At 36.3% G+C, this 24,815-nt stretch overlaps 1 protein-coding gene across 2 annotated transcripts in view; it reads left to right on the top strand.

Annotated features, from left to right (window-relative positions):
• Positions 1–24,815, top strand: part of TET2 (tet methylcytosine dioxygenase 2) — a 135,069-nt gene that overhangs the window by 75,779 nt on the left and 34,475 nt on the right. Inside the window, exons 3-6 of one of the 2 annotated variants that reach the window (XM_045471351.1) lie at positions 10,241–13,695; positions 15,340–15,430; positions 16,833–16,926; positions 17,564–17,772. In XM_045471351.1, coding sequence (XP_045327307.1) covers positions 10,287–13,695; positions 15,340–15,430; positions 16,833–16,926; positions 17,564–17,772 — 3,803 coding nt within the window. In that variant the 5' untranslated portion in view covers positions 10,241–10,286. Of the gene's footprint in view, positions 1–10,240; positions 13,696–15,339; positions 15,431–16,832; positions 16,927–17,563; positions 17,773–24,815 lie in introns of those variants that run through there. The other variant, XM_045471357.1, reaches the window with a different exon arrangement.

Genomic DNA, 24,815 nt, shown 5'->3' with positions numbered 1-24,815 from the left:
GCCCTCTGTGCAGCAGGCATTCACATACTGCTTCTCCCTTGACATGCATGGGCTCTTCAGAGGGGCCTGCAGGGGTCCTAACTGCACAGCTCCCTCCTTTTCATCTTTTCTGTCACCTTGCCTATTGCTGCCTTCTCTACAGAATCTACTCTACAATGTCTTTCTGTTGGGTCTGCTTGCCCCAACTGGCCAGATTCTACATAGAGTATCGGCAAGATCAAGCCCAAACAACTACTGTTTCTGTAGTATATATATCTTTAATTAAAAATGTCAAGCATTAGATTGTGTGTAGCCTAATAAGTGTACCCTAGAGGGTATCCTAGTAAGAACAAGCAGCTCACAATTAGCAATTCCAATGATAGGCGTGGAATGAAACTGAAAAATTGGATCAACTTTATATAATTTATGAGAAACAAATAATGCTTGTGACAAAGGACATTTCAAATTATGTTTGATTGTCTTTTCCCTCAGCACATATTAATTTGGTGAGAGTTAGAGACCAGGAGGAATATTCCCAAATTTGAGAAACAACCCCAGAATTCACAGATATGTGGATAATTGAGAACTGACAAATTTTACCAATGAGTAAAATGAGCATGATCTTTTTATATATATATTTTTTTCAACGTTTATTTATTTTTGGGACAGAGAGAGACAGAGCATGAACGGGGGAGGGGCAGAGAGAGAGGGAGACACAGAATCGGAAACAGGCTCCAGGCTCTGAGCCATCAGCCCAGAGCCTGACGCAGGGCTTGAACTTACGGACCGCGAGATCGTGACCTGGCTGAAGTCAGACGCTTAACCGACTGCACCACCCAGGCGCCCCAAGCATGATCTTTTTAAACATATATTTCTAAACTGTCAGTTGTCTCCACATCTTAAATGCAGACTTCTGTCTTAAGCCTCTTCTCCAATCTTCAGTAACATTCCTTCTGAGTCTCCTCCCTCAAATAATCTGTATGTTATTAAATTTTGTCTATACTGTTATTTTAGGATAAGGAACAAATTTTAAAACTTCAAACACTGGAATTAAATAGTCACTATTGAGGATTATGAAAAACTTGACAAGATCTCTCCTGTGAGCATGCAACATACCACAGGAGCGATGCTCATGCTTGTCATGGGTATGCAGCTACTTGTTAATGTACTTCCGGAAATGCAAGAACTTTCTCTTAGATTTTGATATGCTTGTGTGTTCACTGATCCTTTTTCAAGAGAGGTGAAGTGTTCGCAGATTCCTTAATATTAAGGTTGAAAATTCTTATAAGATGAGAAATAAAAGTCAGTTTTGCCATGAAAATACTGATTCACCTCATAGTTTACATACATAGTGCATATATAAAGCATTATATTCCAGGCTTAACATATAGCTTAGATACATTAATTTTGCTGTTGAAAATATATATTTTGGACTGATTGACTCTTTACCTTTAATTTTTTTGGTTTAATATTAGCATGAAGCTAATAAAGAATAGTTTTTCATGAGTAATGCCCTATAAAAAAAAAACTCTGCTTACTACCAGAGTGACACTTAACAACTATACTAATATTATTTATTAATGAAGAAAGAAAGTCAAACTACATGGAATTTGATAAATGCAGGAGATAGGGATTGAAACCAACATTTTGATGAGGATTTTAGAGCCCTATCCCTAGAGATGTTTTAATAGATAATACTGAGGCCCATTGTCCTGCTCATATCTTGAAATAAATGTATAATTGACACAAATTATGTCCCATTTGGGTAGGAAGACTCTAAAATAGATCTGGAGATTAGTACCATCTATACAAATAGAGTCAAATATATCATCATTATTTAGCGTTTTCTGTCAATAATTAATTAATTTCTTAATGCCCAAATTACCTATAAGGAAAAGCCTGTCAGTGGACATATTAGAAACATACACAGTCGTCTCCTAAGGTTGATGCTGAATCACATGGACTTTAGTAGATACAGTCCCTACAAGTAACTGCTGTTAAGAATTTTTCTCCAATAATTTGCTTCTGTTAATACACAGGACTCATCTGATGATGGCAGAATATTTTATATATTTTTAACATTAGTATATAAATTTAAAGTTTTTTATAGAAAAAAAACTTCACTGCTTTATAGTATGGCAACTATGCAAATCTATAAATTGATTTTTTTGTCTCCTTGAAAAAAGCTGACATGAGATTTAAATGACGTGTATTTTTTTCTCTTAGAACAGTAAAAGACACACTACCAACAAAATCAATAAACCAAAAAATAAAAGCAAAAACAGAAAGCCCTCTTCACAAATTTTGAGCATCATCTACAGCTTTATGTGGTGAGAGATACAGCTACCATTCTTGAGTGATTCAAAAAGAGTCAAATGGTGTTGAGCTAAATTACAACCCTAAATGCATATTGGTGAAATGAGATGCTGATCCATTTGCACACTAATGTGCTATTTTTAAGTCATGCATCATAGCATCTTCAAAGAGGCCTGTCATAATTATGATGGATTAGACTGCAGAGTCAGTCCTAGATGCAGTAATTGTTTCACAGATGCTGCCTATGTGACTTGAATTCATAATAAATTATTGTCAGAGAGGCGGGAGAAGGAATGAAATCAAATACCAAAGGAAAACTGCTATAGCTAAGCCTGTTTTGGTCTTAGGAAACCAAAATGTTAGCTGCTAGTCAAAAGACCAGTATTTTCATAGAAGTTTGTACCTCTGACATAGAAGTTGAAGGGTGACATACTTGGCATTTTCAGTCTCTGTCTCAATATCTTACTTTCTTTCTTGCTTTCTTTCTCTCTCACATAACTTTTGATAAATTATGCTCAAGCATTAGCTGAAATCATAGGGTGACCATAACATATTTTTGCATGTTCCTATATATATTATATTACCTGGTGATAATTTGACCTTTAGAATTTCCAACAAAGTTGGTGATATTTATGGCTGATAAAACTATTCTTTTACATTCCTTAGAAAGCCATATTTTATGGGAAATATTAGACTATTAGAATAAAGGGATAAACATAAATAATATAACTAATAGGATCTGAATTGTGATATTTTAGGTTGTGATTTAATTGACATCTGTCATGTAGGTAAATAATTTCTAAATCTGCCTCTTTGGGCTTTCAAAAAATTCCAAAGCTAATTTTAGAATTTGAGTGTTATATTTTGTCCATTTTTTTAATGTTTATTTATTTTTTGAGAGAGACAGACGATGAATGGGGGGGAGGGCAATAGAGAGAGGGAGACACAGAATATGAAGCAGGCTCCAGGCTCTGAGCTATCAGCACAGAGCCTGATGCAGGGCTCGAACCCACAAATCATGAGATTCTGACCTGAGCTGAAGTAGGATGCTTAACTGACTGATACACCTAAGCACCCCTTGTTTTGTCCATTTTTAATGTTTAGGTCACATTGCCTTTTTTGATAGACCTATGAAGAAACCTCATGCTGTCCCACATAATCAGAAATCCTGTGTGTGTGTGTGTGTGTGTGTGTGTGTATGTACAATTTAAATAATGAGCTATTTATTGCATTTTGATTAGTGAAGATAACTGTTAAAGCAGCTAAGCATATGCCATGTCTTTTCCTAGGTTAAGGGTTCAGTAGTCAGAACAGTTTCCATAAGTCATTTGTTGAATATTACTCGATTTTTAGAACAATGTACTCTACCAAGTTTTTTTACATAGTCTCCTCTGTACTTGATGACTACTGATATATTCTACTTAAGACACTAGTTCTTCTCCCTCAGTGATGTTGATAGACATGCTGATGAGCGTTCATTGTTATCCTTTTAAAACTGATTTTGACTTAGTGGGATGTGTATTTCTTTCTTACTAAGGCAAGAGAGAATGAAGTTAAATTTCATGAGACAGATTTGGGTTGATGGTATGCAGGCCCTGACAGCTAGTGCATTTTCCTTCTCCTATAGCCTGTGGCTCTTGAACAGTCATACTACCTTACCATAACCACAGTCCAGGGTTAATACAGGACCTGTACATCTTTGTGTTAGCTCTACTCCATAGCACTTGCACTGAGTAGGGATTCAACTAATGCTTGACTGTATGTACAAATGAACTAATGAGTATTGAGCTATAATTCTCTCAGTGACATTACCAGGGAGAGTTATAAATTGTCCTCAAATATTTTAAGGAAAAAATGATCAGCAACCCAGCATTGATTGCAGAAGGAATCCAGAAAGGTGGCAAAGAAGGGATCAGAATAACTGTAGCAGTTTCAAATTCCATGTGCTAAATGTTTACATTTTCTTTTTTATCCTTTTCCAATTAAATGAAGTGGTACTTTGAAATACATGCAGAATGCCCTTAATTGTGCCAATAATTACAGGCCTACAGACATGTAAACAGAATCCTTTATTTTTTCATCCTAATCCTAAAAAGACTCAAATGTTGGTGAAATGAATTTATTAACAAATTAAAACCTTCTCCCTGAACTATATATTTTTCTTGATATTATGGAGCTACCAGTCTAGCCCCTGTGGGAGGGATTATTTTGATGCCTAACCTTGAACAAATCATTCAGTTTTTACATCTGTAAAATGAGAAAATGGAACCAGATCCTTTCTTATATTCTGGAATGTTTTATACGTTGTTAGAACCATCATCATCACATATTATTACTCATTTTGGATATGTCATTATAAAATTTCTTAGCTTTCCAAAAGTTTAAAATGCAATTCAGTAATTCTGAAACAGAGCAAGAGTTTCTTTTGTCCAGTACTATCCTGGATATAAGACTATCAAAATAATACGTCATGTATTTGATCTTGGGGAACTTTTTATTCCATTTCAAAAAATAAGACAGTAATAACATTGGTTAATATTTTGGTAGCTCTAACAGCAGTGTGTTAGAACCAGCTCATAACAGTTTGTGAGAGCAGATTGTAAAATTTTCAAGAATTTTGTGAGCTGAAGGTTGACAGCTTGAAATCAGCCATGAGCCATAAGAGTATACCTTAAAGAATTCATTTTAAAATTGTAACTACTTACTATAACATGAAATATCGACACCATGAAAAACATCCTCAGGTAAGCTTAACTAGTCATCCATACCAGATTTACCAGAAGCTCTTCTGACAATACTCTTGCATATAAACTTCTTAACAATTTTACAGAAAAAAATCCCTTAATGTTGATTGGACAGTGTCCTCTTAGGTGAGTCACTGTCCTTCTTGTAAAATTGAGACTCCTACAATAAAAATTCTCTCTCCTGATTTTTATAGATATAATATTATTTGGCATAAGTTACCATACACCAAACCTCCGAGAGCTAGCATAACTTTAAAAACCATTTGAATATTTATTTGCACAAGGGAATATTATCCTGTATATTACAGTAATTAAATGTTCTCTAGTATAAGACAAAATAAAAGATATTTTATCTCAATCCCAAAAAACTCAGCTATGAGAATTTAAAATATTTCTAATATCACCTATAAGACCAGATATGAATGAATAAAAGCTATTTGTATTTCTAGGCTCTGAGAAACAAAAGGAATGTCACACAAAAATCTCTATGGCGAAAATTTACATTCATTCAAAAGTTTAACTTCAGAAAAATTTTTCTTTTTCCCTTAAACTTGTAAACGCAACCTATTAACTCAGTTTTCCATGATTACCATGTAGATATCTATAAAAAAATCATCGTAGAAGATTTTTTTTCTTTTATATAAAAATTATTGACTTTAGTAAGCTTGGGAAAACTTTATGTAAGTGACACTGTAAAGATAGCATCAATACCTTTTAAATATTTCTACAACGAGCAAAATTAACAGGTCTCATTTCTTCTTTTTTTAAATTAAATAATGCTGAAAGAAAGAAAAGAAAAAGAAAGAGAGAAAGAATGAAAGAAAGAAAGCAAGCAGGCTCACCAGTGTTAGTATAAAATCACCAGTGCCAGCATAAAATTAAAAGTGTGCTGTGCAACGGGATTACTGCATCATGCGATATTATAGGATATATACACACACAATGTGATTTGGGACACATCGAGTTGGAACAAAATTTTTTTTCTTCTTTTACAATGACACTTTATTGTTAAATCAATAAATTTAAATATGTTCAAAATTAGATTCATAAACCAATTGCAAATAATCCTCAAAAAATTATCCTCCTACTAAAATGAAAAAATACCATATAATTTTCTTACTCTCCTTATAAGTTAACCATTTAACTTTTCACATACAGTGGTTGTACTCAGTAAAGAAATTGCTGTCACAGACAGAATAGTTCTGCTAATAGTTTAGTATTTAAAGACAGCTATTGTGTTTAAAGCTCCATATTGAAATAAATTTCATTTTAAGTCACCTTCATTTCTTCTTAGGAACTCTTATGCTCATAAAAGATTTGCAAACTCCATCTGTTGTAATTCTGCCTTTGACACTGCAAAGAATATCCAAATTATGTGCAATAGATCATAATAAAGAATAATGTGTTAAATGCTTATAGTACTTTATATCTAGAAAATTAAGAAGAATAATATATATTATATATGGAGTCTGCATGTTTTATATAATACATAACATAAATGTATGTGTGTGTATGTAAATACATTTTGATTGGTATGAGTGTAAATTGATTTCACAGTTGCCAAAAGAAAGCATTATTGTTAAAGTATTTGGAAAGCTAGTTGACCTAGTCTCTAAACGATTTATCTAGGCTTATTTCTTTTTTCCTTAATTTCTGAAAAGTGGTAGTGGCCCTGATTTTGCAGAAACTCCTTATATCAAACACAGCAAAGCAATTTTCATGATTCTAGAACTGAAGTTTTTTTTTTTTTAATTATTAAGAATTATTGATGATTAAGAGTATTAGTCTAAAAAGAAAAAAAGTATTAGTCTAGCTCAGAGCTGTCCAATAGAAGTACAACATAAGCCATATGTGAAGTTTAAAATTTTCTAGTACTCACATTAAAACAAATAGGGGCACCTGGGTAACTCAGTTGGGTAAGTGTCAGACTTCAGCTCAAGTCATGATCTCATGGTCCATGAGTTTGAGCCCCACATTGGGCTCTGTGCTGACAGCTCAAAGCCTGAAGCCTGCTTTGGATTCTATGTCTTCCTCTCTCTTGGCCCCTCCCCTACTCACGCTCTGTCTCTCAAAAATAAATAAACTTTAAAAAAATTTTTTTAAAAGTAAAAAATTTTGGAACAAGTGAAATTGCTTTAATGATATATTTTATTTAAAATATCTACAATCTTATTATTTCAATGTGTAATAAATATTTTTAAAAGAATTACGTTCTTTTTTTTTGTCCAGTGTTAGTTACACTTATGGCACATCTTAATTTTTACTCACCATATTTCAAGGGCTTAATAGCATATGTAACTACTAGCTATGCACATCTAGCCCATCTCAACATTTAGTAGGAAGTTGGTCTAACAGAAATAAAGATATCATTTTGCTCTGTTGTTTTCTTTGCCCAGTAGGAATTATGACTTTTTAATTTAAGTTCTATTTACTAATTACTATACCTGCCTAAAAGTTACAAAAACAGTAATAAAAAGCAGTTTCCTTCCCAGTGCTATTCTCTAGACTATCTGTTCTGTTTCCCAGACACAAAATATTGTTACAAGTTTGTTGTAAATTCTCCCAGAGCTGATTTGATACTTATTTTTGTAACTGTACAGGTTTTGGCATTCTTATAACACTGTTCTTCAGCTTGCTGTATTTCACTTAATTACTTAGAAATACTTGCACCTGAAAATACAGGTTGTTGCCAACCATTTGCTATTGCAAAAGATTGTTCGCACATCATTTAACATATATATGAGCATATTTGCTAGATAACTTCTTAAAACTGAAGTTTCTATGAAACTCTGTAGATTATTGCTAAATTGCTACTAATGGTATTTATACTAGTTTTCATTCCCAAGAACCACACAAGGGAATGTCTGTTTGTTTCCTCACATGATTGCCAACATTGTGTATTATCAAACTTTTGACCTTTGCCAACTTGAGAAAAAAAATTGTATCTTGTTGAAGTTTTATTATATTTTTTTTATTTATGGGTGATCCTAGATCTCTTTAAACATTTAAGAGCCATTTGCATCTCATTTTCTGTGAACTGTCCATGTCTCTTGGTAATTTGTATATTCAATGACTGGTCTTTTCCTTGTCAATTTGTCAAAGTTCTGTATATTAAGCAAAGTTTTATATGATTTTTAACTTTGTTTATGAGTTTATCTTTGCATGCATAAATTTTACAGAGTTTTACAAATAAAACTAACAAGTTTTACTTAAATAGGTCTTCTACATTTCTTTTTAAATTTATTCCTAGTGTTTTAAGAATATTTTTCCTGTTACAGTATTTTATTCCACAAAAGTTTCTGACTGGTTTTTGCTTTTCTATAACAAGGCTATTGATTTTTGTATTCAGCTACTTTACTGAATTCTCATAAACTGCAACAGTTTTTCAGTTGATTCTCTTGGTTGACCAGTATACAATCTTATTATCTATAAATGATAACTTTAGTGTTGCTTTCCAATGTTTATATCTTATTTCTTTTTCTATTTCATTTGTCTTGGTTAGTAACCACTGACTCTTTTAACAAAGCTTTTTTATAGCCCAAAGGGAAAATAGCCTTGATTTTTTTTTTCCTACTTACATCCTTAAAATAAATGCGATGAGAAAAACTGAGAAAATAAAGCGTGCCTGTATTGTGAATGGGGCCGAATTCACTTTGTAGGATGGATTATTTATGTTTTTTAGTGCTCATTTCTCCTTGCACTCTAATCATTTGGACTTTGAAATCTCCATGAGTATTTGCCTTGGAAATATTTGAATTAATGAGTAAATGAAGAAATGAGCAAAATTATATCAATTGCTCACTCTATACTAAGCACAAAAATGAACAGAGTATTCCTTTTTTTTTTTTTTAAGATTTATTTATTTTTGGGAGAGTGCAAGTTGGGGAGGGGCAGACGGAGGGGGGCAGAGGATCCAAAGCAGGCTCTGCACTGACAGGCTGACAGCAGAGAGGCCAATATGGGGCTCAAACTCATGAACCATGATATCATGACCTGAGCCAAAGTTGGATGCTCAACTGACTGAGCCACCCAGGTGCCCCAAAAATGAACAAAGTATTCTTAAGTTCACAGTCCAGTGTGCAAACAAAATAAAATTGAGTATGATATGTTCAGCAGTAGACCGTATACAAGATATAGAAACAACATAGGAATGGGTGTGATTAATTCTCTTGGAAAATCAAAGAAGGAATCCTAGGGGAAGTGATATCTGAGACCATTTTGGAGGGACCTGTAGGGATCACTGGACAAATCTCGGGACTACAAAAGCATTCTAGGCCAACAAACAACAGCATGAATGTCTGAAACAGTTACCATGTTTGGGTATTTATAAGCTATTGTTATAGTTGGAGCTTCAGACGTGAGAGGAAGTAGGAGAGAAAAAAGAAATCTGCCAATGAAAAACCATTTATATCAGGCAGGAATTGTCAGTAGAAGTGGGCAGCCAGCCCCTGTGGAAGAAGACATAGAATCACCTAGAAATGACATTTTATAAACTACACTTTTTACCCCATTCCATTTCCTGGGAAGTTAACACTAAAGGGAGCATGCCTGGTCTTTCAGGTGTGTGGGTGAAAGAGTTTGAGAACTACTGATGCAGGCAATATGGAGCCATAAAGTGTGTTAAAGGAGAACATGACATCAGATTTGCATTGAGAATATTCCCTTTGGTAACAATTTGAAGGAATCTTGAAGGACTGGAGAGAAGACAGGCTGGGCTACGTAAGAAACCTTTTAAGAAACTACTGACTGCAACAGATAATGAAGTGAGATAATATTGGTCTGGCTACCAAGTAGCAGTGAAGATAATTCAAGGAATATGTAGGAAATGGAATTAATTGGATATGTAAAGTACTAGAGAAGAAAGAAAGGAGGTAGTCTTTCTTGTTCTTAGCATTTTTACAGAAAGAATTTGGGAAGGAAGTTGATACTATTTACTAATGCAGTATGAACTTACCACCTTAGCTGGTGATTTTAATTATCTTTGTTCTGTATGACCATGAATATTTGAGAGCTGCTGGGAAGACAAGGATAATCAGATCCTGAGTAGTTATTGGTTGTCCCTCTGAAACATGAAAAGGAGTATCATAGTTTGCTAAGTCTAGGAATTTCGATACTATTAAGGCCATGATTATTCTCTAAGATTTATTATTAGTGTCAGATATGTATTAATGCACTTCAATTTCTGTTTCCATGCTCTTTAGAATTCATTCAGAGGGCAGCCTTGTGGATGGCCCCGAAGCAAGCCTGATGGAACAGGATAGAACCAACCATGTTGAGGGCAACAGACTAAGTCCATTCCTGACACCATCTCCTTCTCCCATCTGCCAGACAGAACCTCTGGCTCTAAAGTTGCAGAATGGAAGCCCATTAACTGAGAGACCTTATCCAGAAGTAAATGGAGACACCAAGTGGCAGTCTTTCAAAAGTTATTATGGAATACCCCATATGAAGAGAAGCCAGAATAGTCGCGTGAGTCCGGACTTTATACAAGAAGGTAGAGGGTATTCCAGGTGCTTGCAGAATGGAGGAATAAAACGCACAGTTAGTGAACCTTCTCTCTCTGGGCTTCATCAGAACAAGAAATTGAGACAAGACCAAAAGGCTAATGGAGAAAGAAAGAACTTCGGGGAAAGCCAAGAAAGAAATCCAGGCAAAGGCAGCAGTCAACTGAATGTCTCCGACTTGAGTGATAAGAGAGAATCTGCAAGCTCTGTAGTCCAAGAAAATGCAGTTAAAGATCTCATCAGCTTTTCAACACATAACTGCAGTAGGTCTGAAAAAGCAGAGCTTCAGATTCTGAAAGAGCAGGAGGAGAAAAATGCTAACTACCATGACAAGAACATTATATTACTTCTTACAAACAAGGCAGTGCTAATGCCTAATGGTGCTACAGTTTCTGCCTCTTCCATGGAAAACACACATGGTGAACTCCTGGAAAAAACACTGTCTCAATATTATCCAGATTGTGTTTCCGTTGCGGTGCAGAAAACCACATCTCACATACATGCCATTAACAGTCAGGCTACTAATGAGTTGTCCTGTGAGATCACTCACCCATCGCATACCTCAGGGCAGATCAATCTCCCACAGACCTCGAACTCTGAGCTGCCTCCAGAGCCAGTTGCAGTGGTGACTGAGGCCTGTGATGCTGACAAAGCCAGTAAGACAGCTGCAATGGTAGGGACCTGTCCCTTTCAGAAACCAGAAACACAAAAATCAGTTTTTGAGATATGCCCGTCTCGTGACGAAAACAGTAATATCCAAGGAACCGCAAATCTAGTATCTGGTGAAGAATTCTGTTCAGGTTCCAGCAGCGATTTGCAGCCTCCTGGTGGCAGCTCTGAACGGTATTTAAAGCAAAATGAAATGAATGGTGCTTACTTCAAGCAGAGCTCAGTGTTCACTAAGGATTCCTTTTCTGCCCCTACCACACCACCACCATCACAATTGCTTCTCTCTCCCCCTCCTCCTCTTTCACAGGTTTCTCAGCTTCCTTCAGATGGAAAAAGCACTCTGAACGATGGAGTTTTGGAAGAACACCATCACTACCCCAACCAAAGTAACACAACTCTTTTAAGGGAAGTGAAAATAGAGGGTCAGCCCGAGGCACAGTCATCCCTGAGTCCTAATCAATCTACACATGTAGCCAACCACTCTCTGATGCTACCAGAAAGGCCTCAGAATAATTGTGTCAACAAGAATGACATGCGGACTCCAGGGACAGTGACTATTCCCTCATGTTCTGAGAAAGCGAGACAAATATCAGAACGCCTCAACCATAACCCACCAATTCTTGGTAGCAGTGGGGATCCACAGGACCACTGCCAGCAGTTGATGGGACACAAAGAGCAAGATATTCCGAAGGGTCGAGACAAGGAACAAACACGAGGTCTTGTGCCCCCAGCACAGCCCTATCTGAAACCAGGGTGGATTGAATTGAAGCCCCCTCACTTTCATCAAGCAGAATCCCATCCAAAATGTCATGAGGCATCACTGCGGTCAGTTCTTCAGTATCAGTCCAACCCCTCCACTCAAATGACCTCCAAACAATACACTGGAAATTCCAACCTGCCTGGGGGGCTCCCAGGGCAGGCATACATCCAGAAAATAATGCAGCCAGAGCAGAGGCCACAAAGGTACCAAGGTGAGATGAATCAAGGGCAGTTTCGAGGTACAGTGGACCAACAGCTCCAGTTCCAAAAACCCTCACTCCAGGTGCACTTCTCTAAGACAGACCCTTCATCCGAAGCTCACGTGCAGTCACTGTGCACCCCTAGGTTTTACTTTCAGCAAAGACCAGATCCCCAAACTGAGAAACTCATGCCCCCAGCATTGAAACAGCACTTGAATCAGCAGGCTTCGGAGACTGAGCCATTCTCAAACTCGCACCTTTTACAACACAAGCCTCACAAGCAGGCAGCACAACCGCAGCCATCCCAGAATTCACTTATCGCTCAAAACCAGCAGCAGCAGCAAAAATTACAAATGAAGAATAAAGAACAAATGTCCCAGACTTTTTCTCACCTCCAAGGCAACAACGATCAGCAAAGAGAAGGATCATTCTTTAGCCAGATTAAAATGGAAGAATGTTTCCGTGGTGAAAATCAGTATTTGAAATCAAGTGAGTTCCAGACTCCTAATAGTCAAATGGGATTGGAGCAAGTGCATAATATGAATAGTAGAAATTCCCCCTATGGTCAGACCTTGAAATCAAATACAAGCAAACTACAGATTTCTTGTTCGAACAATACACACCTAGCTCCAGAAAATAAGGAACACACTATCAATTCTGACCTCTTTGCAGGAAACAAGACTCAAAATTTGCATCACATGCAATATTTTCCAAATAATGTGACTCCAAAGCAAGATGTTCTTCACAGGTGCTTTCAAGAACAGGAGCAGAAGCCACAACAAGCTTCAGTTCTACAGGGATATAGAAGTAGAAACCAAGACATGTCTGGTCACCAAGCGGCACAACCCCCTCAGCAAAGGTACCTGATGCATAACCAAGCAAATGCTTTCCCTGTGTCTGACCAGGGAGGAAGTCACCTTCAGACCCCTCCCCAGAAGGACATTCAAAAGCATGCTGCTCTACGGTGGCACCTCTTGCAAAAGCAAGAACAGCAGCAAACACAACAACCCCAAACTGAGTCTTGCCATAATCAGATGCACAGGCCAATTAAGGTTGAACCTGGATCCAAGCCCCATACCTGTATGCGCCCCATGGCAGCACAACCAGAAAACAAAATGTGGAAAAAGGTAACTAAGCAAGAGATTCCACCCCCGAGTTGTGATAATGTGCAGCAAAGGAGCATCCTTGAGACCATGGAGCAACATCTGAAGAAGTTTCAGGTCAAGTCATTATTTGACCATAAGGCTCTAACTCTCAAATCACAGAAGCAAGTGAAAGTTGAAATGTCAGGGCCAGTCACAGTTTTAACTAGACAAACCACTGCTGCAGAACTTGATAGCCACACCCAAACTTTAGAGCAACAAGCAACTCCTTCTGCAGAAAAGACACCAACCAAAAGAACAGCTGGTTCTGTTCTCAATAATTTTTTAGAGTCACCTTCCAAATTACTAGATACTCCTATAAAAAATTTATTGGATACACCTGTCAAGACTCAATATGATTTTCCATCATGCAGATGTGTAGGTAAGTGCTAGAAAAGTACTGAGACACATGGTGTTTATCCAGAATTAGCAAATTCATCTTCAGATATGGGATTTTCTTTCTTTTTTAAAAAATCTTGAGTCTGGCAGCAATTTGTAAAGGCTCATAAAAAGTCTGAAGCTTACATTTCTTGTCTTTAAATTACAGATGCTTCTGCTGTGCAAGAGAGAACTTCACTTACATTGTTTTTCCAAAAACTTAAAACAATGTGCATGCTCATTTTTCCTCTAATAAAACCCTTTAAAATATAAAGGTATCAGTTTTAGATTAATCTGTTTAACTCTTTGTACATCACCTCCTGGAGAGACACCTAGACAGTAAAAACATCTATTAAAATGAGAAAATAACTGCTAATATGTAAACTCATGTAGGAGCTTTTTAATATGTATTAATTCAAGGTTGAATGTATTAGTGGTTTCACAACATTAATTTCTACATAAGTGGGAAGTTATTATCTTCAATCTTGGTGAGTTGGGGGAAATTGTAATGCTGACGTTCTGAATACTCATGAAGTTGCCCTTTCTGCCTTGATAACCTTGAAATATTGTACGATTTATATTCATTTTGATTCTATTTTCTCTTTAAAGTTTTATCTTCTGATAGAAAATATGTTTTTTTCCTTTTCTTTTTTTTTAAACAAACACCTTTTTAAAAAAAAAAATTCAGGATATGTAATAGGTCCATTGGAATAGGGAAACCATCTTGCCAATAGATGCATAAATATATGTATATATGAAGACTTTATTACAGTTCCTCAACTTGGACACAGTAGAAGACATTTGAAAAAACAAATGTTAAACTAATGTGGCCAATGGTCCACCCGCCTTTTCTTATTCCTTTTACAACGGGACACCCCACATTTTATAGAAGAATGGAGGGAGGATCCATACTGCCCCTTTGTGTGGTTAATATTAGGTTGCCTCAGGGGTGCAGTCATAGATAACATTAGGTAAGTTCTAATCATCTGCAGTTTCTTCTATCATCCTAACCTCTCCTCCTACTTTCCATCTTTGGTAGTTTACAAGAACCTCTTCCTTTTACCTGACCCTCTCTCCAGTATTTTCTCTCATCAAATTATTCTCAAGTACATACAAATATGGGTCTGGATTCAATATTCTTATTTTCAAAACTCAGCTATTAAATGTTGAGGGGAAACGAGGAGAAAAAGGTGCCTTGACAATAAAAACTGAGCAATATCCTGGGGTGAGAGAAGACAGGAAATTTTATTTTTAATCTTTTAACATCCAAGTATCAGGCAGGCTTCTAGTTAGCTATAAAATTTTGTTTCAATTCAAAAAACTGAATTTTAGTTGGTATTACATATAATCTAATTCCCTCACTGTTTTGTTTAGTTCCACTTATTTTGTTTAAAATAAATAATTTCTTATTCCGTATCTGAAATGTAATTTAATATATTTTTATCCAACAGCCAGCATGTACATATACTTAATTTTTTGGCACATTTTCTAATAGATTAGTCCATCAATTTATTCATTTTAAAGAAAAAAATGTTTACAGTCACATTTAAGGCCCTTAATGTGCAGTTGGGGGATAAGCTTTGTGGATGTAGCCTTTATATTTAGTATAATTGAGGTCTAAAATAATAATCTTCTATTATCTCAACAGAGCAAATTATTGAAAAAGATGAAGGTCCTTTTTATACCCATCTAGGAGCAGGTCCTAATGTGGCAGCTATTAGAGAAATCATGGAAGAAAGGTAATTAACGCAAAGGCACAGGGCAGATTAACGTTTATCCTTTTGTATATGTCAGAATTTTTTCAGCTTTCACATACAAAGCAGTAAACAATTGTAAATTGAGTAATTATTAGTAGGCTTAGCTATTCCAGGGTTGCCAGCACTACACACTGTGCTATTCACCAGAGAGTCACAATATTTGACAGGACTAATAGTCTGCGAGCTGGCACAGGCTGCCCACTTGGAGATGGATGCCAGAAAACCCAGGCACGCACAAGAACCAGCCAGCCAGCCTGCCAGGCGCAAGGGTGCTGGCACCGGCTGCAAAGACAGGCCCCACTCTGGCTTTCCCACTTGATGATAAAGGGTCACAGAAGAAACAGCGGGGAAATGTGGCACAAGAAAGGAGCCGTTGAGTTAAATTCACCTAGAGCTGTAAACGAGTAGTTCCCTCTAGGGACGTTATCCCTTAGTATGAGCAGAGGGTAAGTGTGAGATGCTGAATAGAAATAGAGAGGATTCTATTTATAGCTGCATTTTTTTTTTTTTTTTTACTGTTAATCACAGGTATGCAAGTATTTACCTGAATCTACACAGTTAGTCCTGCATGTAGAAGACTCTAATGAGTGAGATAATCAATGCAAAGAGAAACTTTCATATTGGTATCCCCAGCAGTGAGCTGTTACTGTGCTAGGGTGCCTTTCTTTAAGAGGTAGGCAGTGTTATCATTAAAATATATTAGGAGACGTTCTGGGCAGCAAGGACATGTTTTGTATCATTCTTGCCCAATTTACAAATTATTCGTTGCTAATTAGTATGTAGAAATTCACTAAATAATCATCTAGTAGCCTGGCAGATACCCTAAGTGCCTTTTGTTACTAGCAAGCAGTAAGTAGTGCCTTGGTCCTAAGGAAAAATATAATCTATTTCTAGAACTATCCTATGTTTTCAAAATTGCTGGATGCTAGTGATTTGTGAACCATCTTTTTAAAAATGTTAGAGATTCTTTGAGGAACAGTTCTAACTAGAATCTATTGTGATTCCCCAAGTTTTAAAAGAGCTAAATTTAGTAAAGGACAAAAACCAAATAGTAATATGTCTTAGAAGACTGAACTTAACAAACTTAAAAAAGTTTTGTGCTTTGTGAAATTATGTCTAAAAATAAGCTTTCCCATTATTTTCACCCAACATATAATTTCAAAATAGTTCATTACAATTATCCATATATTTTGATACTGAAGAAGTATAAAGCTTAAAGTCTGTTATCCAGTTTGCTTGGCTTAGACCTATTTTTTAAAAATAAACCATTCATTTCTCAGGATGTGGTCATAGAATAAAATTATGCTCAAATGTTCAGTATTTTGGTTGCCTCGGCTTCATTTGCTAATTTTATGTGTGTGTGTTTCTGTGGATTTCTTTTAAGGTTTGGACAGAAGGGTAAAGCTATTAGGATTGAAAGAGTCATCTATACTGGTAAAGAAGGCAAAAGTTCTCAGGGATGTCCTATTGCTAAATGGGTAAGTGTGACCTGATGAGGCCTTTGATCTTCAATCGTGGGCATTTTGATTCATTAATCTAACTCTGAGAATTGGGTTACCCAGATCAAAGAGTCATTTATGCCGGTTGAAATGAACATTGCTTATATTTATTTTGTGTCATCTCTTAAAGAAAAGGCAGATTAGTTTTTAAGTCAGGTACAAACTGTATTTAATTGAAAGAATGTAATAGTGAAGACGAGGTCCATTCAATTTGCTAAAAAGTATGATTCTTCCTGGGATAGGAAGAAGTCACCCTTAATCCTTTAAATACCTTCCATTAATCTTTATGTTGTCATTTTTGAAAGCCTTGAACTTTGTGAAAAAAGATGAGCATGTCTTCCATGTAGCTCTAGCTTTAATGTAGGGGGCATTGCCCCCCACTGTACTGGGCACAGTCTGCTAAACATTGCATGGTTTTGCATCCCGCCTAATTCTGACCCCACCATATAGATGGCTAGCAAAAGGCAAGTTGCAGGAGCTGGCAAACATTGCCCTAATTGTGACCCAGACATGCAAAAATATACGTACATAAATCAATGCTCTCATCTGCCACAAGTGACCCTTGTTTTGTTTTGGTTGGGGTGGGGGTGTTGGGGTGGAATGGTGACCCACACAGGTGGTTCGCAGAAGCTGCAGCGAGGAGAAGCTACTATGTTTGGTGCGGGAGCGAGCTGGCCACACCTGTGAGGCGGCTGTGATTGTGATTCTCATCCTGGTGTGGGAAGGAATCCCACTGTCTCTGGCTGACAAACTCTACTCAGAGCTCACCGAAACGCTGAGGAAATACGGCACTCTCACCAATCGTCGGTGTGCCCTGAATGAAGAGTAAGTGATGCCTCCCTCTCTTTCCACTAAGAGCAAAACCTAATTATTGGTTTGTGGGAAGAGAGTTGAACCTGCATTTGTACATTTACTAAATGGGGATCAAAATGCCTGTTTCCCAGTCCTGCAGTAGGAAGTCGTATTTGCTAACACGGGTAATCCGAGGCGATTCCATGAATTCTTTTGTACCTTCAGACGGCGTAGACAGTTAGTTAGGAGCAGCTTGCTGCAAGTCTGAATGTCCATACCCACATGAACTCAGTCGTTCCATAAATTTGAAAGTATCTGTGTGTCCACTTGGCGCATGTGACAGCCCTTTGTGTGGCTGGCAACCACATTAGTAAGTATTGACACCATTTCTGTGTTGCAGTAGCTGAAGCAGAAAGTAAGTTTGATGAGAAATTTTAGGATTCCCAGGTCAAGGACCTTAATGTAGCAAACGTGAAAATATAAGGCTTATAGAACTTCTGTAGAAACAGACGGATTCAGATTTCAGTTCAATCAAGTTTATCATTTTCACAATACCAATAAAAATTGCTTTCATTTTTACTGCTACTAAATAATCAAGAAATTAGTGGCTATTTATGCATTATTTTCCAGGAATATAAACATTTGGAACAGAGCCAGGGGTATGCAGTTAAATATATTTAGTGCATCCAAGGACTAGTTTGTCTTTGTTTGTCAACCTTATCCAGTTTAGGAACTTTAAATCTTCACTTGGAGAAAGCTTCATTTTTATTCTTCCTCTGCTATTCCTATATAACATTTTTTTAAAAAGAGTATGGGAGAATTCACAGTGCTACACTGAAATGCTACAGTGTAATTTTACTGACAGCTGGCTCTAAAATAACTTTTTAAAAAATGTTTATTTGTTTATTTTGAGAGAGAGAAAAAGCACTAGCAGGGGAGGGTTAGAGAGAGAGAGAGAGAGAGAGAGAGAGAGAGAGAGAGAGAGAGAATCCCAGGCAGGATCCACACTCAGCACGGAGCCCTACACAGGGCGATCTTCCAACCAACCTTGAGGTCATGACCTGAGCTGAAATCAAGAGTCTGACACTTAACCGACTGAGCCACCCACGCGCCTCATTCTAAAATTCTTTATAATTTTGCATTTCTTCCTTTAGTCTCCTTTCCTCTGCATTCACCAAACTGCAATATAGTTTACTGAATTTATAGAAATACTATGCCACTCATTGCAACATCCCATTGTAACCTCATTTGTTCCTTTGCTGACTATTATTCTGACTACTATAGCTTTACTAACATGGTTAGTAAATACTAACATGGATTCTCTCTCTGGGTCATGGGGGGTATGCAAATCAATTATAAATAATATGTCTAGGAAAGTTACTGTTCACATATCAAAGGTGGGGACTTGGCTTCCCGTGGTAGTTATGATCCAAAAATCTCATGTATGTGTGTGTGTTCCTCACTGCCATAAATCCACTTTTATAATTGATGTGCTGGAAAGTGGAAATCTGGTTCATAACATATGACTCATAAACCTATGATGGACAGCTTTATGTGTAAAATAAAATACTTTTCAGTTTACCCTAATTTCCCTTGCTCCTTCTTTAAAAGATGTATTTAAATGCCTTTAATCAAAGAAAATGAAGTTAAGGCACCTTGAGATGATGTCCCTGATAGCACTTTTCTCAGGAATTAACTATCTGCCTTTTTTTTTTTTATTATTTTTTGTTTTTTAACGTTTTTATTTATTTTTGAGACAGAGACAGAGCATGAATGGGGGAGGGGCAGAGAGAGAGGGAGACACAGAATCGGAAGCAGGCTCCAGGCTCTGAGCCATCAGCCCAGAGCCCGACGCGGGGCTCGAACTCACGGACCATGAGATCGTGACCTGAGCCGAAGTCGGACGCTTAACCGACTGAGCCACCCAGGCGCCCCTCTGCCTTGTTTTTTAAAGCAGACTTCCTTTTAGACTTGATGGCTTGAACTTCTAAACTACTGAGGAACTTCTTGTGAAAATAGCAGTGTTTTAATTTAAATTTCTTGAAGTTTCATGCAAACTATATTTCTTATTTTTTTGTAATTGATTTAATTTTCAGTTATTATATATCTGGTATTTTTCCCCTGAAGGCTTTTCTGTAATTTCTATAAATGCCATTGCCTGTCATGGAATCTGACATATAGAAAGAAATTCTGTCAAGAACTTTCCTAAATTGTATTATTTTGCATTTAAAATCCATGAACAGTAAAAGATTGGGCCAGGATCTAAGAAAAATTACAGTGTAAGTGGTCTAAATAGGAGGCGAGTACAAAACTATTGAAATATGTGTTTCAATGATTAAAACATTTTAAAGGCCAGTCTGCATACTTTTGCTTCTCTTTGTCTGGAATTCCATCATAAGGGTGAGTAATTATTTAGACTAAATTTTAGCGTGGGGCTAAGAGTATTTAGAATAATTCTCAAAAAACAAAACAATGTACTTAACATACACAATTAAAACAGACACCAATGGCAATAGAGACTTCATTCAGATATAGCTTTTGAAGTTTCTAATACCCCATAAAATACATTTTATATTTGGCAGAAGTTAGAATTATGACTTTGCCAAAAACAGAGGATAATCTCAAATTGGGGCTGCTGACTCAGTTTAATATTCAAGGCTGTATGAATCTCGTCACTGAGTTCTTACAAATCCCAATGCCTACATGCGCCATAACCAACCACTGTGAGTCCAGAAAAGAACTCTCAGAGTAATCTTTCAGTGGGAAAGTCAAAAATGGATTTTTACATTTCCTTTGAGATTAACCAGCTGTTTCTCCTTTAAAGATTTCCCTTTGAGATTTCCATTTTATGACTAAGCCTAACCAATATGTTTTTGGCAAGTTAAGAGTTGTGGGAGTGTCATAATAAGAAAGTCAAAGCCAGAAATGTGTTTTACCATGCTGGGTGATGTTAAATGTTGTATTTTTTTTTTTTTTAAGCTAACTTTATATTATAAAAATTTTCAAACATGCATAAATGGAGGAGTGCAGTCTAATGCATCCCTGTGGACCCATTACATAGCTTCAATACTTATCAACATTTTATCAATACTATTTCACATATTTCCCCTACACTTCCTACCCCCACTGCCACCCCGACAGTGTTTTAAAGCAAAACACAGATACCATCTCTAACAGACAGTGTATATCTCTAACAGACAAGGATGTTTTTTATAAAACCTAGTTACACTGTCATTTTCATTTATCTCAAAATTGACAGTGATTCTTTAATATCTTTTCATGTCATGTTCAGACCACATTTAGATTCCTAATTGGATCTTTTTCAAAAAATAATAATAAAAAGCAAAACTATATTGCCAACAAGAAAGCCCATACCTTGTATTTGATTGAGGCTTTTGAGTGGTACCAGTTCATGCCTATTGTCTTGCATATTTATGAATAAAACTTTCTATCACTTTCAAAAGTATCCCAGTTTGGAAGACAAATTATAGTTTCCATAAGCCTCTTTTTATTTATAATAGTTCCCCCTCTCTTTAGTGAATTTTTTTTGTTAAAGAGACTATATAATTTGCTCTGTAAAATTTCCCACATTCTGGGTATGTAATTGCACATTTGTTTTATTCACCTTATCCCTCTATCCCAACTGTCTTTTGTGCATTGATATTAAGAGACTTAAAAGGTTACGTATGTGTATATGTATGTATATATTGGCAAAAATGCTTTTGTAAGTGGTAATGAAATAATCTTAATTCTTCATATCCATCAGGAGGGTTAAATGTCTGCTTTGTTCCATTCTTAGTGATGTTAAGAGTGTTCAGTGAGTTCAGGAGTTGTCAGCTTGATTCGTCCATCCTAAAGTTTTCCCAGAAAACTTTAACCTAATGGTGTAGTGTATTGATTGAGGATCGTTGCTTGTTTCCATTATTTTTGTTTGAGTTTGCAAATTCACAAGTTTTTTATTTTTCAAAGTATAAATTTATGTATTACATTTGAATTTATTTTGCTAGTTTGTAAACTTGCATAAGGTTGAATATCTGATCTAATTTTTAGTTTAAAGTTTTATATTTCCTTTACAGTAGAAATCCAGATGGTAACTCAAAGGTTGAGAATGTTTTTAAAAATCTGTTACATAGATGAATATTTTTATTACAGTTGCTTTACTGATTTGTTGTAAACAAATGTTGTAACCATGAGCCAAATTCTGAGTCATGTTAAAATGAAGCTGACACATGCTAATTTTAATAATATTCTAATAATATAGAGATAAAAATGCCTTTTAGTAGCCATTTCACGTAGGAAATCACCTTGAAGTCACTCTACCTTGTTATGCAGAGATTTTTTTGAGATATAATTCACATACCATAAAAGTCACCATTGTATTTTATGTTTTATTTTTGAGACAGAGAGAAAGCACGAGCTGGGGAGGGGCAGAGAGAGAGGGAGACAGGAACCGAGATGGGCTCCATGCTGACAGCAGAGAATCTAATGCAGGGCTCGAACTCACAAGTAAGAGATCATGACCTGAGCTGAAGTCAGATGCTTAGCTAACTGAGCCACCCAGGTGCCCCTAAAATTCACTATTTTAAAGCTTAAAACTCAGTGGTTTAGTAATATACTAATATTGTATAATATTAGTAACACACTAATATTAGCAATATACTCATTTGTGTAATAATACACAAAGTTGTGCAACGTTTTCTTCACTCCTAGAAGAAAACCCTGTACCTATTAGGCAGTCAGTTCCCATTTTCCTCTCCCCTAACATGGCAACTGCTAATCAGCTTTCTTTCTCTATAGATTTGCCTGTACTGGGCATTTTGTATTAATGGTATAGAATATTTGGCCTTTCTGCCTGGCCTCTTTCACTTAGCATAATGTTTTAAAGGTTCATCCATATCATAACATTAATCTGTTTTATTCCTTTTAGTAGATGAGTAATATGCCATTGTGTGTGTGTGTGTGTGTGTGTGTGTATGTGTGTATACATATCTCACATTTTCCTTATCCATTCATCAATTAATGGACATTTGTATTGTTTCCACTTTGGGGCTATTATGAATAATGCTTCTGTGAACATCTGTGTACAAGTTTTTGTATGGACATATGTTTTCAGTTCTCTTGCAGTGACATTGTTAGTCATATGGTTACTCTATGTTTAACTCTTTGAGGAAATGCCAAACTGTTTTCCAAAGGAGCTGTACCATTTTTCATTCCTGCCAGCAGTACGTCGAGATTCCAGTGTCTTCGCATCCTCATCAAAACTAGTTACTGTATGTCTTTTTTTATTATAGCCTTCCCAGTGGGTGTGAAGTGTATCTTGTCATTTTGATTTGCTTTTCCCAAATGACTAATGATGTTAGACATTATTTTATGTACTACTGGCTATTCATATGTCTTCTTTGGAACATGCCTACTTGATTCTTCACTCATTTTTAAGTTGAGTTCATATTTTTTGAGTTGCAAGAGTTCTCTATATATTCCAGATACTAGAACCCTAGCAAATATATGGCTTTCAGATATTTTCTTTTATTCTGTAGGGTGCCTCTTCACTTTCTTGATAATATCCTTGAAGCACAGGATTTTTCAAATTAAAAAAATCAAATGTATGTATTTTTTAATTGCCTGTACTTTTAGTGTCATATCTAAGAAGCCATTGCCTAATCCAAGGTCTTGGGGATTTACCTGTTTTCTTTACAGAGTATTATAGTTTTAGCTCTTACATTTAGCTTGTTGATCCCTGCTAAGTTAATTTTATGATGTAAGAGTCCAATACCATTCTTTTGCATATAGATCAGCACCATTTGTTGAGGAGACTGTTTTCTCCATTAAATGGTCTTGTCATTCTTGTTGAAAATTAATTGGCAAAAATGTATGGGTTATTTTGGGACTCTTCTATTCCATTAATCTACCTACATTTCAGTCCTTATGGCAATACTATACAATGTTAATGACTGTAATTTGTAGTAAGTTTTGAAATTGGAATTCACCTGTTTTATCCATTCCCCCTACCACCTCCCCTCTGGCAACCACTCTCTCTGTATTTATGTTAAGTCCTCCAACTGTTTTACAAGATTTTTTTTTTTTTTTTTTTTTTTTTGGCTACTCTGGATTCTTTTCATGTCCTTGATAATTTAGGATCACTTTTTCAATTTCCCCATATGGGATTTGACAGGGGTTCTGTTCAATCAGTAGACCACTATGAGGAGTATTGACAGCTTAACAGTATTAAGCCTTCCAATTGGTTATCTTTACATAACCAATGGATATCTTTACATTTACTTAGGTATTTAATTTCTTTCAATGATGTTTTATAGTTTTCAGTATATAAGTCCTACATACTTTTGTTACATTTCTAAGTATTCTTTTTTTTTTATTTTTTAAAAATATTTACTTATTTTTGAGACAGGGAGAGACAGCATGAACGGGGGAGGGTCAGAGAGAGAGGGAGACACAGAATCTGAAACAGGCTCCAGTCTCTGAGCTGTCAGCACAGAGCCTGATGTGGGGCTCGAACTCACGGACCGCGAGATCATGACCTGAGCCGAAGTCGGATGCTTAACCAACTGAGCCACCTAGGACTCAAAATACCCCTCTAAGTATTCTTTTTGATGGTATTTAAATGTAGTTATTTTGATTTCATTCTTGGATTGCTAGTCATATGGTGTTTCTAGTTTTATTTTTTTATTTAAATTTTTTTAATGTTTTATTCTTTTTTTTTTTTTTTTTTTTGAGAGAGAGAGAGAGAGAGAGAGAAAGAGAAAGAGAGTGCGATTAGCGGAGGGGCAGAGAGAGAGGGAGACACAGAATCCGAAGCAGGCTCCAGGCTCTGAGCTGTCAGCACAGAGCCCGATGCCGAGCTCCAATTCATGAACCGCAAGATCATAACCTGAGCCGAAATCAGACATTTAACCAACTAAGCCACCCAGGTGCCCTTAATTTTTTGACAAACCTTCAAACTGTTTTCCATAGTGGTAGCACCAACTTATGTTCCCACCAACAGTGCAGGAGCACTCTCTTTTCTTGTATACATCCTCACCAACATTTGTCTGTCTTGTTGATGCTAACCATTCTGACTG

The sequence above is a fragment of the Leopardus geoffroyi genome, chromosome B1 (genome assembly GCF_018350155.1).
Source record: "Leopardus geoffroyi isolate Oge1 chromosome B1, O.geoffroyi_Oge1_pat1.0, whole genome shotgun sequence".
In the NCBI taxonomy this organism is placed as follows: Eukaryota; Metazoa; Chordata; class Mammalia; order Carnivora; family Felidae; genus Leopardus; species Leopardus geoffroyi.
The sequence above is the reverse complement of the archived record's forward strand: the minus strand, read 5'-3'. Positions and strand labels throughout refer to the sequence as shown.